The 13,809-nt window shown below is 44.5% G+C and overlaps 1 protein-coding gene across 1 annotated transcript in view; it reads right to left on the reverse strand.

Moving 5' to 3' along the window:
• LOC137371504 (acid-sensing ion channel 5-like) overlaps positions 1 to 13,809 on the reverse strand; it is a 109,537-nt gene that overhangs the window by 79,796 nt on the left and 15,932 nt on the right. The window contains exon 3 of the mRNA XM_068034239.1: positions 10,815 to 11,052. Within this exon, the coding sequence (XP_067890340.1) occupies positions 10,815 to 11,052 (238 nt within the window). The remainder of the gene's footprint in view (positions 1 to 10,814; positions 11,053 to 13,809) is intronic.

Below are 13,809 nucleotides of genomic sequence, written 5' to 3' on the forward strand. Positions count from 1 at the left end.
CTCTGTATTAAATTCCATCTGCCACTTGTCCGTCCATTCTGATAACCTATCTATGTCCTGTTCCAGTTGATTGGTATCATCCTCACAGCCTGTCACACCTCCAAGTTTGAAATCATCGGCATATTTTAAAATTTCACTCTGTCTCCAATATCTTACACTTTTATGTTCAAGTCTCAAGAATGTGCTTAGAACCCACAATCTTTTGACTTAAAGGCAAAAAAAAGCAACCAACTAAACCACAGTTGACACAGTGGCAAAAGCCTTTCTTTCTGTGGTCTGGATTTTGCATTGAGAATAATGGTGAGACTAACAGTATTCACCAATATTATGACGTAAATCAGACAGCAACTTCCCAAGTCTGCACATGTGTAGTTAAATGCAGATATCTGGAAGTTTATGTCTAAGTTACCATGGTGCTCCATAGATGGTGCTATAACAGCATCTAGCCAATAGATCAACAGTTCAATCCATATAAGGGCATGATGTTACTGTACTTGGCCAGTGGTTTCCCACTAAACATGGTGGAAAAGTTAGTACTGATACATACACATGTAAGTGAACTTTAATGGTGTGGTTAGTCATAATTTCTGCCAAACAATCTCTCTGTCCCTGAAAATGTAGCTTTATTTATGTGGTGTCTCATTCCTTCAGAATTCAGTTATATTTGGAGATTTAAAAAAAAATTAAAATAACTTTTTATTTACTTTTTCTTTCTGTCTCTTTTATCTCTCTTTAGCCCGTCTTTCTTTCTCTGCCTTCATTTTGCTTTCTGTGCATGAATTAAATCTAATTTATACTTTCTGGTTCATACTTCCTAGTTTAGATTCTGCAGGGAGATTTTGAACTTGACAAAGTTGGCAGTAGGTGGCAGGTTAAAAAGATTGAAATTTCCAGCATGGCAGGAAGCTGGCAGCAACCCGCTGACTTCCACCTTTAACCTCAGCGCGATCTGCAGTCTTCAGGCAATGCCCATGGGGCAGGCAGGTTGGCAAATTCAATATGTTAAGTGCTCTTCATCAGCTGCTTTAACTAGAATTTCTGAATTTAACTGCATGCATGAGTTTCCTGGGCTTTGTGGAACTCGCCAGGGAAATCAGGGAAAGGGAGCAGTGGGATTTGAGGGGGCTGAACAAGTGGCAGGCAACAAATGACTTAAATACTGACATCTCACACCTGCTTCCTTAGTTAAGTGAAAGGCTTTTGCTCACAGGACTGTTCTGAGAGTATGCTTTCACTGTTTTGGAGGTGATTCAATTACTTTGGAGGTCATTTCTCCTATTATGAAGCTTACCAAATTTAATGTAGAGTTTGCAGCTGGCAACATTTAGTTCAACATGAAAGCTGTTTATGCAGCTCTACCTTGGATCTCAGATGAGGAACCAGATGAACAACAGCAGCAGCAACACCACCAGCAGCAGGAGCAGCACCAAGGGCAGCATTCTCCTCAACCACCTGCTACTCCACAGGAGAAAGGGGAGCAGTATAGAGGCCCAGCTTGCAAGAGGAAAAACCCCCAGCAAAGGATTTATAGGCAGGTATAAGCTTTCTGGACATCACCAAGCATCAGGAGACTCAGGGTTTTATGTCAGGTGGTTGCTGACATTTGGCGCCTCCTGGGCGGCACAGTGGCGCAGTGGCTAGCACTGCAGCTTCACGGCTCCAGGGACCCGGGTTAGGTTCTGGGTACTACCTGTGCGAAGTTTGCAAGTTCTCCCTGTGACCGCGTGGGTTTCCTTCGGGTGCTCTGGTTTCTTCCCACATACCAAAGACTTGCGGGTTGATAGGTAAATTGGCCATTGTAAAAATTGCCCCTAGTGCAGGTAGGTGGTAGGAGAATTGAGGGAAGGTGGGGATGTGAGAGGGGAAAAATGGGATTAATGTAGGATTAGTATGAATGGGTGGTTGATGGTCGGTGCGGACTCGGTGGGCCAAAGGGCCTGTTTCGGTGCTGTATCTCTCTATGACTCGATGACTCTAAAACCTACTGCCACATGGACCAGGTGGACACGCATTGCCAATGGCTGTCAAAGTCACCAAAGCCCTCGATTTCTTAACCTCTGGCTCCTTCCAGGGATCTGCAGGTGATAATTGCAGAATTCCAAAATCTGCTGCCCACGAGCGCATCTCACAGGTGACTGATGCCATATTTGCCAGGGCTGAGATCTATGTGCACTTCTTAAGTGATGAAGCCAGTAAGAATGAGCGGTCCTTGGATTTGAGGTGCTGACTGGCTTCCCACAGGTCCAGGGAATGATTAACTGCACACTTGTGGCAATCAAGGGATCCCCCCTCCCCATGCCGCCCCCCCCCCAGATTAACCTGGAGGTTAATTTAGAATTCACCTGCCTCCCACCAGTAAACCCCCCACCCCGCCAACCCTCAACACAATGAAGTCTCACAAACAACAAATCATCCCTTTGGCACACAAATAAACAACAGCCATGTTGCCACATGAAAGATGGTATAGCAGATCATTGGGGAGCTAAAGCAATGTTTCCATTGCTTGGTCCATTCTGGGGGAGCCCTGCAGTGCTTGCCAGAGCAAGTGTCACGATATACCATGGTGTGCTGTAGCCTAGACAACCTCATCATCATGAGGACACAGCCTCTGCCATTAGGCATGGAGCAAGCAATGAGGAGGTGGAGGAGAAAGAGGAGAACAAGGAGGAGGAGGAAGGGAGGGGGCACGCAACACATACCCTTTCTAGCTGGGTTGTTTGTGATCAGTCACCCCGGTGAGGTAAAAGTGAGTCCCATTCCCCCTTCACCAACAGTTCCACACCTTCCTTTTCTGTGTTACTGACCATTACTGTGTCCTCTTGACCACAATGCTACAATAAGGGCCAACATGAAACAAACATTACAACCAACTTTATATTCAACCATTCAATATTCCATACAAAATATGACACTAATCACCCTGGCATTCCTTTAGTGCCTATCTTTCATGCGTGTTTCTTGTGGGTTCTGATGAAAGGTTACTGACCTGAAAGGTTAACTCTGCTTCTCTCTCCACAAATGCTGTCAGACCTGCTGAGTATTTCCAGCACTTTTTGTTTTTATTTCAGATTTCCAGCATCTGCAATATTTTGCTTTTATTTTCATGTGTGTTTGCCTGTCCTTGTGCTCCTATGCAGCACTCCTGTGGTTGCAGTCTGGCTGGCTGGCTTTTAGAGGGGGAGACTGCAGGTGGCCTTGCATGACGACTTCGAGCAACTCTGGGCCTAGAAGACCCAACTTTAAAATGTACCAATTCAGCATGGACAGCAGTGGCAGACTGGCAGTGGTGGGAGCACAAATGCTATCATCCTGAGAGAGGACAGCAGGTCCCTTCTCTATGGAGTCACAGCCACTCCCCCAGGGTAGCACCTCAGCATTCCTAGTAATCTGTTGGAGGACAGATTGCTGAACTGCATTGCGACCCTGCAATCCTCTTTGAGTACTGGTATGCATGATGGCGCAGCATCTGAGTTTTCATGGCTTGCATGACTTCAGTCTGAGCTTCCATTGCAGCACTCAGATGTTGGGTGGCTTTTGCTTGTGCTGAAATGGAAGTTGACACGTCGGCCCTCAGATGCTACATCATTAGTATGGCCACGAGTGTATTAATGGAACAGGCCACCACTTCCATGTTGGAAAGGATGGGCTCCAAGCTTTGTGCTAAGCCCTGTGTAAGGTTGGTTTGGACTCCTCTATTTTCCTTGATAGTGACATCAGGCTTCCGCCAGGACTACCAATGCATCAAGATTTTCGGTGTGCATACCCATCAGTCTTTTCCTGTACGCCACCCAATCAAAGTCCTCATCTGAGCTCTCTACAGCAGAACTCATGTTTGAATTTGCCCTGCAGTGAGCTGCCAACTGCACTATCCTTTCCCTCTACCCTGGTTGCAGGCCACTCATGCCTAATATCCCACCATGTGCAGATCCTGCCTCTAAGCTACCTTCCAAAGTACAAGCAGTGCCAGTATTTGAGCTGATGGCCTCGAGTGTGAGAGCAAGTGATGCTGTTTTCTGTTCATCAGTCTTTTCTTCCACTTCCACTTCTTGATCCTGCACTTGATCCTGGCCTGTTTACACTTCTTGGGTACCTAAAAAGAGAAAGGCACAAAGGTAGGATTATGCTGAGGGGAGAAGGGGAAAACAAGAGATGCAACATTAAACCATGTGCAGCTTGTAAATCAGAAAGATTGTGGGATGAGGGGGAAGTGGCACATGTGAAGGAGTATGTATGGGCATACTGTCATCTTCAATGATTTCAGCCCCACCACTGGCTATGGCCTCACTCATAGTCCCTCCAATGATGGTGACCTCTGACTCATCCATCAGGATACAGCCATGCTTGTCCCCTATCATTTCGGTGCTGCCGCTTGTGGTTGTGCACCATCTTGTCCTACAAGAGAGAAGGAAGTATGTCAATGAGTGTAGTGCAATCTGTCTGGGTGATGTGACGGTCATGGTTGAATATCTGGCAGTGTGTGCAAGCTGTGAGTTGTGGGTGTGAGGGTGAGGTGAAGCTATGACTGTGAGGTATGAGTTACAGTTGCAAGATATTGTTGGCAGGTATGCGAAGGGGGCTGGTGGTGAATTGAAATAAAAACAGAAAGTGCTGGAAATACTCAGCATCTGTGGAGAGAGAAGCAGAGTTAAAGTTACAGGATTGTGGTATTACCAGCACTTTCTGTTTTTATTTCAGATTTCCAGCATCTGCAGTATTTTTCTTTTATTTTGGTGTGAATTGAGCTGTGTGAGAGGCTGGTCATTCATTTGTAAGATTCATTCCATGACCTCGATCACTCATGTGAGATCATTGAATGTTCTGTGGAATTGTATCCTGGTCCTCGGGGCTTCACTGCTGGCGTTGACCACAATGGCTATCTGATCCCACTGCTTTCACAATATCTGTCTGGAGAGCTTCCTGGTGTCCTGTGGACAGAGGAGCTCTCTCCTCCAGCGCCAAGGCTGCCAGTGCTGAGTCAGAGAACCTTGGAGCATGCTCTCTGCCTTTTTTCAGTGTTCTTCTTGTTCAGACACTCTTCCTCAGCCACTTCTAACATCTGCTGCAGCCAGAATGCACCTTCCTTTTAAGAGGTGCTGGCTGGCTTTAAGTACAGCAAATAAGTTTTAAATGGTTAAGTTCAATTCTCCACTCCACCCCCACTTTGTCCTCGGCCTCCTATAATGTTCCAATGGAGCTTGACGCAAGCTTGAGGAACAGACCACATTTTGCGTAGATGTACAGTCAGAGTCATAACAGGAGGAGGCCATTCAGCCCATCGAGTCCATATTGACTCTCTGCAGAACAATCCATCAGCCCAATTCCCTGGCTCTAGCTCTGTAGCCCTTTAAGTTTATTTCCTTCAAATCCCATCCAATTTCCTTTGAAATCATTCAATGTCTCCACTTCCACCACAATCGTAGGCAGCGAGTTTCCAGTCATTAACACCTGCTGTGTCAAAAAGTTCTTCCTCACGTTCCCCTGCATCTCTTGACAAAAACCTTAAATCTTTGTCCCCTAGTCCTTGTACCATCAGCTAATGGGAACAGCTTTTCTTTATCTACCTTATCCAAACCTGTCATAATCATGTACAATTCTATAAAATCTCCTATCAATCTCCTTTGCTTCAGAGAGAGCAACCCCAGCTTCTCCAACCTAACCTTGTACATTCAGGTTGGAACATGTGACATAGTTAACATCTCCCAGTTCTCTGGCCTTCACCATAGCGCAGGTTGCCAGCGACTGCACACATGTAGGGCTGGATTTTATGCACCTGCCACTGGGAGCGGCGGTGGGTGAAAAAATGGTGGACCGCATACGCAGGCCACACGTCGCCATGCCGCTGCAATCTTCCTCGCGGTGGCCCACGATAATGTGCCGGTCAGATCATCCCTCCAATCACATGGAGGAGGCGGGCTCTCCGACGCCAGCAATGGCGTCAGACGCCTATGCGCTGGTGTTGGCGCCATTTTTAAAGTGCAGGCAGCCCTGACGTATAATTTACATTTTTAAATTTATACTGCCCCCCAACTGTACCAATCAAAAATCTGTCGCCCCCTTCCCACTACCCAAATTACAATGAAATTCAATATTTGTCCTATTCCACCGCCCCCCAAACACTTACCTTCAACACTTGACCTTTCCCCCCCAAGTCAACCAAGTGCAGAGGTCATCCCTTCCCGCCATCCCCTACACTGGTACTGTAAATCTGACCCGGTTAACCCTCAGCACTAAAATTCACAATTTCCACCTTCTCACAACTGTGGTGCCTGCTTTCCCCAGACGGAAAAGTGAAGACAAGTGAGTGCCGGCTGCCATTCAGAAGATCATGGCCTGACGGTAAGAATGGAGTAAATTTTATTTAAATCTATTCATGTGCTTAATTTGAATATTTTTAATCCGGGTCCTGTTGCCCAGTGGCGGGGGGGCCGTCACGAAGCCTCGCCGCCGCCAGGAAGATTGGGCTCGGCCCTCCTGGTATTGAGCTCTGTGGCGGACTGCTGGAGGAACTATCGCCCAGCTCCCCCACCCCTGCCACGGAACCCGACGTCGGGAGCTCAGTAAAATACTTGCCGTAGCTTTTCAGATGCTGCAAACTAAAGTGCTGAGATGGAATGCAACTGCAAAGGTTACCACTCTCTGAATGTGCAGTCAGTACGAAACCATGCCCAGCATCATGTTGATGAATGTCTATTATCCGAGCAACAGTCATGATGCTTTTATTGCCCACCTGCTACTGCCTGTTCGCTCGGTATTTAAGTCAGCACATCAAACCAGAGAGTGGCTGCTGGGCTATCTGCTTAACATCTGCCAACGACTCCACTCTGCAACCCAACAAAATGTTGGCAACATGTGTGCAGTGAGACCCCGATTGCCACACAAACCATCATAGAGCAGACCATTGGGGTGCTGACGCAAACGTTCTGCTGCCTTGATCATTTTGGAGCAGCCCTGCAGTACTCGCCGAAGCGTGTATTCTGATTGGCAGTGGTCTGCAATATCTTTCCCAAATTGGTTATAATAAGGGCAGAGCCCTTTCCACCAGGAATAAGGTGAGCAATTCAAGAACAAAAGGAGGAGGATAAGGAGGAGGAAGATAAAGAGCAGGAGGAAAGGAGGAGGCGACCAGCCAGGCTGTATGTGATTGCCTCACTCAAATGCAGTTCCACTTGCAGGGCTACAGGGATCAAGCGTTTGAGTGGGATTGACTGAGTAGCTCCTTGGAGAGCTGGCATGGACTCGATGGACTGAATGGCCTCCTTCTGTGCCGTACATGACTCTAAGAATACAGCCCAAAATTCCATTGTAAAACAGTCACACAACCTAACTTCTCTCTGTTGTGGACCGTCACAGTATACTTTTGGCCACAATGCTGAAGTAAAAGCCATTACAAAATAACCATTCCAAACCAACTGCACCCAAAAAATCATTCAATATTCTGCACAAAAGTCAGCTAATCACTCATGCATCCCCTTAGTGCCTGTCTTCTGTGTGACTTTGCCTGGCCTAGTGCTCCTACACAATGCTACTTCAGTGGCTGCAGCGTGGCTGGTGGAAGGCTGCTAATTTTCAGATGGGGGAGTCTACAGATGGCCTTGGAGGATGCCCCCGAACAGCTCTGAGCCTAGAAAGCCTGTCTTCAGATGGCACCACCTCATCATGGGCAGTTGCAGCCTGAGCTGGCTTGCTGATAGCCACAGCAAGGGCACTGGCTGAGTGACTGTGGTGGGAGTCTGAATGTTGTCATCCTGAGAGAGGACAGCAGGTTCATGCTCCACGGAGGCACTGCCACTTTCCCCATGTTCCTCTCCAGCATGTCAGCAATCCTAGTAATTTGCACAGATAGCTGGACTGCTGTGAGAGTCTAAGACTCCTATCAGCTCTGGTATCCTCAGCCATGCTGGCAGCAGTCTGAGCCTGCATGGTAGCAAGCTTGAGCTTACATGGCAGCAAACTAAAATTTCATGATCTCAGTCTAAGCTTCCGCTGCAGCACTCAGACATGGCTACTGCTTGTGATGTAATGGAAGCTGAGACATCAGCTATCAGACTTTGTATCCTGGTCAGGTCCACAAATATTCTCATAGAGTTTACCACCAGTTCCATGTTCCCCTCAATTTTTCCAGTCTCCGTGGACTGTTCTGGACCCTCTGAGTACAATACTGTGCTTTCTGCCTAGCAATAGCAATAGGTCTATCTCCTGCATGGGTAAGCTTGGAATCCTATTGTCACTATCCCAGTGACCACCTTACTCTCTAGGTAACTAAGGGAACCTTAAAGCATTTGCCAGTAAGCCCTTTTACTAATACTGTGGTATTTGTTCTGCTTTCCAGTGGCATTTCTGTCAGTTTGGCTGCCAGTATGGTTTGAAAACAACCGGTATCCCTGCGGATGGTTATCGTCTGGTGCCTGGGACACAAAAGAAGTCATTTTTCCTTTGTGTAAAAAGAAACCAGTTCAGGTTTCTTTGCTTTTTGCCTGAAAGTGATTCCCACGTCTGTAGCTAAGCTTTTTAAATCTTCAACACTTAATTTGTTTAACTTATCATGAGATATCTCTTCCTGCTCTACAAACTCCTTGGCATTAAAAATAGCCATCTCTTTTGTTTCTAGCACCGTAGATAAAAAAAACAGAAGAATACAAGTAAAATTGTTTGTTTATTTTTCTACAATTTTTGACGTCAATTTTCCTCCCTTTTTCCAAATCTCTCATTTATCTGGTGGTTCAGATCTTGGTGTCAAGCCCAAAATTTGTTGCAGCCATGTGGTGTGATGTGGGTGGTTCCACTGTTCAATTCCCCACCTGACCGCGGCAAGTGTATTTGTATTAAGAGTTTAACCCCTTTGGTGATTTATTTTTCAAATAAAGAAACAGTGACAGGTTTTCTTGTAGATTTAAAAAACAGAAAATCAATTGTTAGTTGATCAATATGCCTTATCCCAAAATTGTCACAACCGCATCCACTCACGCATTCGCTTGCACACATACACAAGAAGAGACAGAGAGGGAAAAGGATTGCGATTTTTAGTAGTGGGGGGCGGGGAGGAGGTCACAATAAACCTGTTGAATTCTCTTGGAAATCAAGTTCACAGGTGTAGGCCTGAGATGATTATAGATTTCTCTCTTGATTGGAAGTTCAGGTGAAGATGGTGGATCATTTCTAATTCACTGTTATCTAGTGTAGATGTAGGATTCCACAGCAGGCCATGTGCCTTCTGGTTTGCTGGAAAACAAGCTGCAGGATGTTGCTCTTTCTAGGCTGTCTGTTTTATGGTAAAGCTGTGTTACTTCTCATCTCCTGGTAGAGATGCTTGGGACTTTTCCCTGTGGTGATCACACAATGGCTCAGGATGTGGCTACTTCACACCTTCTTTGTTTCAGAAGAAGACATTCATAGAGTCATAGAGGGATACAGCACCGAAACAGGCCCTTCAGCCCACCAAGTTCATGCCAACCATCAACCACCCATTTATACTAATCCTATATTAATCTCATTTTTCCCTCTCACATCCCCACCTTCCCACAATTTTCCTACCACCTACCTACACTAGGGACATTTTTTTTTACAATGGCCAATTTACTTATCAACTTGTAAGTCTTTGGCATGTGGGAGGAATCCAGAGCACCCAGAGAAAACTCACAGTCACAGGGAGAACGCGCAAACTCCACACAGGCAGTACCCAGAACCAAACCCGGGTTGCTGGAGCTGTGAGGCTGCAGTGCTAGCCACTACGCCACTGTGCCGCCCTTAATTCTGGAATGTTTTAGGATGAGTGTAGGATGGATTCAATTGACAACTCTTAGCTTTGAAGGTTTGTCCTTTGGCCTTGTCAGACAGTTTGAATACACAAAGACCAAGCTTTTTTCTTCGGTGGCCATTTTGGATGGCTTGTTCACTTTTTGAAATAAAGGTTCATGTTTTAAAAGACAAAGTCAGTTTTTAAAGCTCCAGAGTTTAGTCCATGATTGTTGTATCATTGCACTTCTGGTGTGCATGACAGCAGACTGGAAGGGTCGGGGTGATTCAAATGGTTAGGGAGATGTTCACTCATGGGAGGGTGTGTGAAGCAGATAGACTGGATCCAACAGGTAAGTGGAAAGGCACTTACCACCTGGATTTAGCAGTCCTTGCCTCCCTTTAGCTGTCAAGCCCTGTAAACTTGATCAGCCAGGATTAAATTTAAAATGGGGGTTAAATGTGAGCCACACAGCCTCAATTGAATATTTAAGTGGGCAATCTGTCTCCTGGGAGAAGTTTGGTTGCCGGTCCCCTGTCCCGCCTCCATTAAAGCTAGAAGACGGCTGGTTGGAGGCAGATTGTGGTCATAAATCAGATTTTTAACATTTTTATATTACAGTTAATCCAAACTCAGCAGTATTGGGGGGTTAGAATTCCCCTCTATTTCTTTTAAATGCCTTTAAATAGAATGTCATATGAGCATATAACATACATAGTTATTTCTAAGCTTATAAGTAGATATTTAATTTCAAAGAAAATGCTAGAATTTTTATAGCTATTTAACTACGTAGTTCCAAAACATAACTGTGAAGTAAGAGTCAACAAACACTCTAATCTATAAATTTTAAAGTGCCAATATTTAACTCTGGAATTTCTGTGGGAGTTCTCTTGATCTCTGCTGTAAATTTGGTGGAAGATCAGCATAAACCCTGGAGAAATGGCATAAATGGTTATTTACTTTGTTTTTCCAAGGTTTCAGCCAATCCTCCATTGAATAGACACAGAGAGATAAGAAGAACCTGTGAGAATTCTCTCCTCAGAAGTTTAACCCCGAGATAAGGTAAATAAATTTAATTTACCTTTGGATAGCAGGGTTCCCCAAAGAAGTCACATTTTAAGAGAGTCGAGTTATCAAATTGGTAACCATATGTTTTAGTGAAATTTTTGATGCTGAAAGTTGGATTTCCGTGAAGAAAGTCTACGATTTCTTGAGAAATGCTGCTATTTCCATCACTTTGACCAAAGTTCAGAACGGCACACACAATAGACCACAATATATATATGATGTTCAAGTTGGTCACTGCTTGGGCTTGGTATCTATAGCGAACAGAACAAAATGACATTTTCATATTGGCATGAAACACAAATACAGTGGGAAAATGAAATTGACCATTGAGGGTACTGCTGGTATTTATAAAAATATGGAGCCAAGAGATAAACCTGAAAACATTCCATGGAGTATTGGAACTTGTCAGAAACAGCAACCTGGCATTTCTTCAATAAAAACAAGAAATGCTGGAAATACTCAGCAGGTCCGGCAGCATCTGTGGAGAGAGAAGCAGAGCTAACGTTTCAGGTCAGTGACCTTTCATCGGAACTTTTCTTCAGGCTGTTTGTTGGATTGCCCTTCTTACAATTCCCCACTTAACTAAGCAAATGATCAATCATCAGCTCAAGGTCTGTGCCATTTTTCAGTGTTACATTGATCAATTGTTTTCTTTACGAAAGGAACATAGGAGCATAAGAAGAGGAATTAGCGATTTATCCCCTCAAGCCTGTTATGCCATTCAATGAGATCATGGTTGATCTGTGACCTAACTGTATGTACCTGCCTTTGTTCCAGATACTTTAAGTTATCAGTGTTAATTTTAAAATTAACAACTGATCTCGCATCAATTGCCATTTACAGAAGAGTGTTCCAAACATCCACCATCCTTTGTGTGCAGAAATGTTTCCTAATTCACTCCTGAACAACCTGGGTCTAATTTTTAGACTATGCCTCCTAGTCCCAGAATTCCCAACCAGCAGAAATAGCTTCTCTATATCTACCCAATCTGTTCCCCGTAATATCTCGAAAACATCAAACAAATTAACCTTCAACCTTCTAAATTCTAGGGACTACAACCCACTTTTGTGTAACCTTTCCTCATAATTTAACCCTTGGAGGCCAGGCATTATTCTGTTAAATTTACACTGTATTCCCTCCAAGGCCAATATATCATTCCTAAAGTGTGGTGCCAAGAACTGCTCACACTACTCCAGATGTGGTCTAACAAGGGCTTTGTATAGCTGAAGCATGACTTCTACTTATTTTATTTTATCCTTTTATTTTAGTCCACTAGATATCAAAACCAGCATTCCATTAGCTTTTTTGATTATTTTCTGTACTTGTTCATGACATTTTAATCATGTATGTACCTGGAAACCTAAGTCTCTTTGGATCGCCCATGCTTCTAACTTTTCACCATTTAGAAAGTACCCTGTTCCCTGTTCTATCCATCAGTCCAAACTGGATGATCTTACATTTGGCTACTTTGAAATTCATTTGCCACAGTTTTACCCGTTTACTTAACCTACCAATATCTCTTTGTAATGTTATGTTTTTCTTTACACTACTTATAATGTCACTTCTCTCAAAGAGTCATAGAGTAACATTTATGGCACTGAAGGGGGCCATTCAGCCCCCATAGCCCTGCAAGTCTATTTATCTCTGGTGGCCATCCAACTTCCTCTTGACGTCATTGATTGTCTTCACTTCCACCACCCTTGTGAGCAGCGAATTCCAGGTCATTACAAAAATGTTTCCTCATATTCCCTCTGCATCTTTTGCCTAAAACTTTCAGTCTGTGTCTCCTAGTTCCTGTACCATTTGTTAATCATAGAATCATAGAATTGTTATAGCACAGAAGGGGGCTGGCCGGCCCATCGTGTCTTCACTGGCTCTTCGAGTGATCAATTCACTTATGACCATTCCCCAGCCTTTGCCTCATAACCATGTACTTTCTTCCTTTTCAGGTAACTATCTAATTCCCTTTTGAATGCCTCGATTGAACCTACCTCCACCACAGTCTCTGGCAGTGCATTCCAGATCCTAACCTTTTGCCAATTACCTTAAATCTGTGCCCTCTTGTTCTTGATCCTTTCACGAGTGGAACAGTTTCTCCCTATCTACTCTGTCCAGACCCCTCATGATTTTGAATACCTCAATCAAATCTCCTCTCTGCCTTCTCCTCCAAGGAAATCAGTCCCAACTTCTCCAATCTATCTTCATAACTGAAGTTCCTCAGCCCTGCAACCATTCTCAAGAATCTTTTCTGCACCCTCTCCAATGCCTTCACATCTTTCCCTAAATGTGGTGCCCAGAACTGGATATAATTTACTCAGCTGAGGCTGAAATTGTGTCTTATACAAGATCAACATAACCTCCTTGCTCTTGTACTCTATGCTCCTATTAATAAAGCCTAGGATACTGTATGATTTATTGACCTTGCTCTGAACCTGTCCTGCCACCTTCAGTGACTTTTGCACATATATACCCAGGTGCCTCTGTTCCTGCACCTACTTTAGAGTTGTACCCTTTATTTTATATAGTCTCTGCATGTTCTTCCTACCAAGATGAATCAATTCACAATTCTCCGCATTGAACTTCATCTGCCACTTGTCCGCCCATTCCACCCGCTTAAAGTTCTAACTATCCTCCACACCCTTAACAGTGCTTCTAAGTTTGGTATCATCAGCAAATTTTGAAATTGTGCTCTGTACACCAAGGACTAGGTCATTAATATATATCAGGAAGAGCAAGGCTCCCAAAACCGAGCCTTGGGGAACTCCACAACAAGCCTGAAAAACATCCATTAACCACTATTTTTTGTTTTTTTTAATATTCATTCATGGGATATGGGCATTGCTGGCCAGGACAGCATTTATTGCTCATCCCTAATTGCCCTGGAGAAGGTGGTGGTGAGCTGCCTTCTTGAACCGCTGCAGTCCATGTGGGGTAGGTACACCCACAGTGTTGTTAAGAAGGGAGTTTCAGGATTTTGACCCAGTGACAGTGAAGGAACGGCGATATAG

This window comes from Heterodontus francisci, chromosome 1, assembly GCF_036365525.1.
Source record: "Heterodontus francisci isolate sHetFra1 chromosome 1, sHetFra1.hap1, whole genome shotgun sequence".
Lineage (NCBI taxonomy): Eukaryota > Metazoa > Chordata > Chondrichthyes > Heterodontiformes > Heterodontidae > Heterodontus > Heterodontus francisci.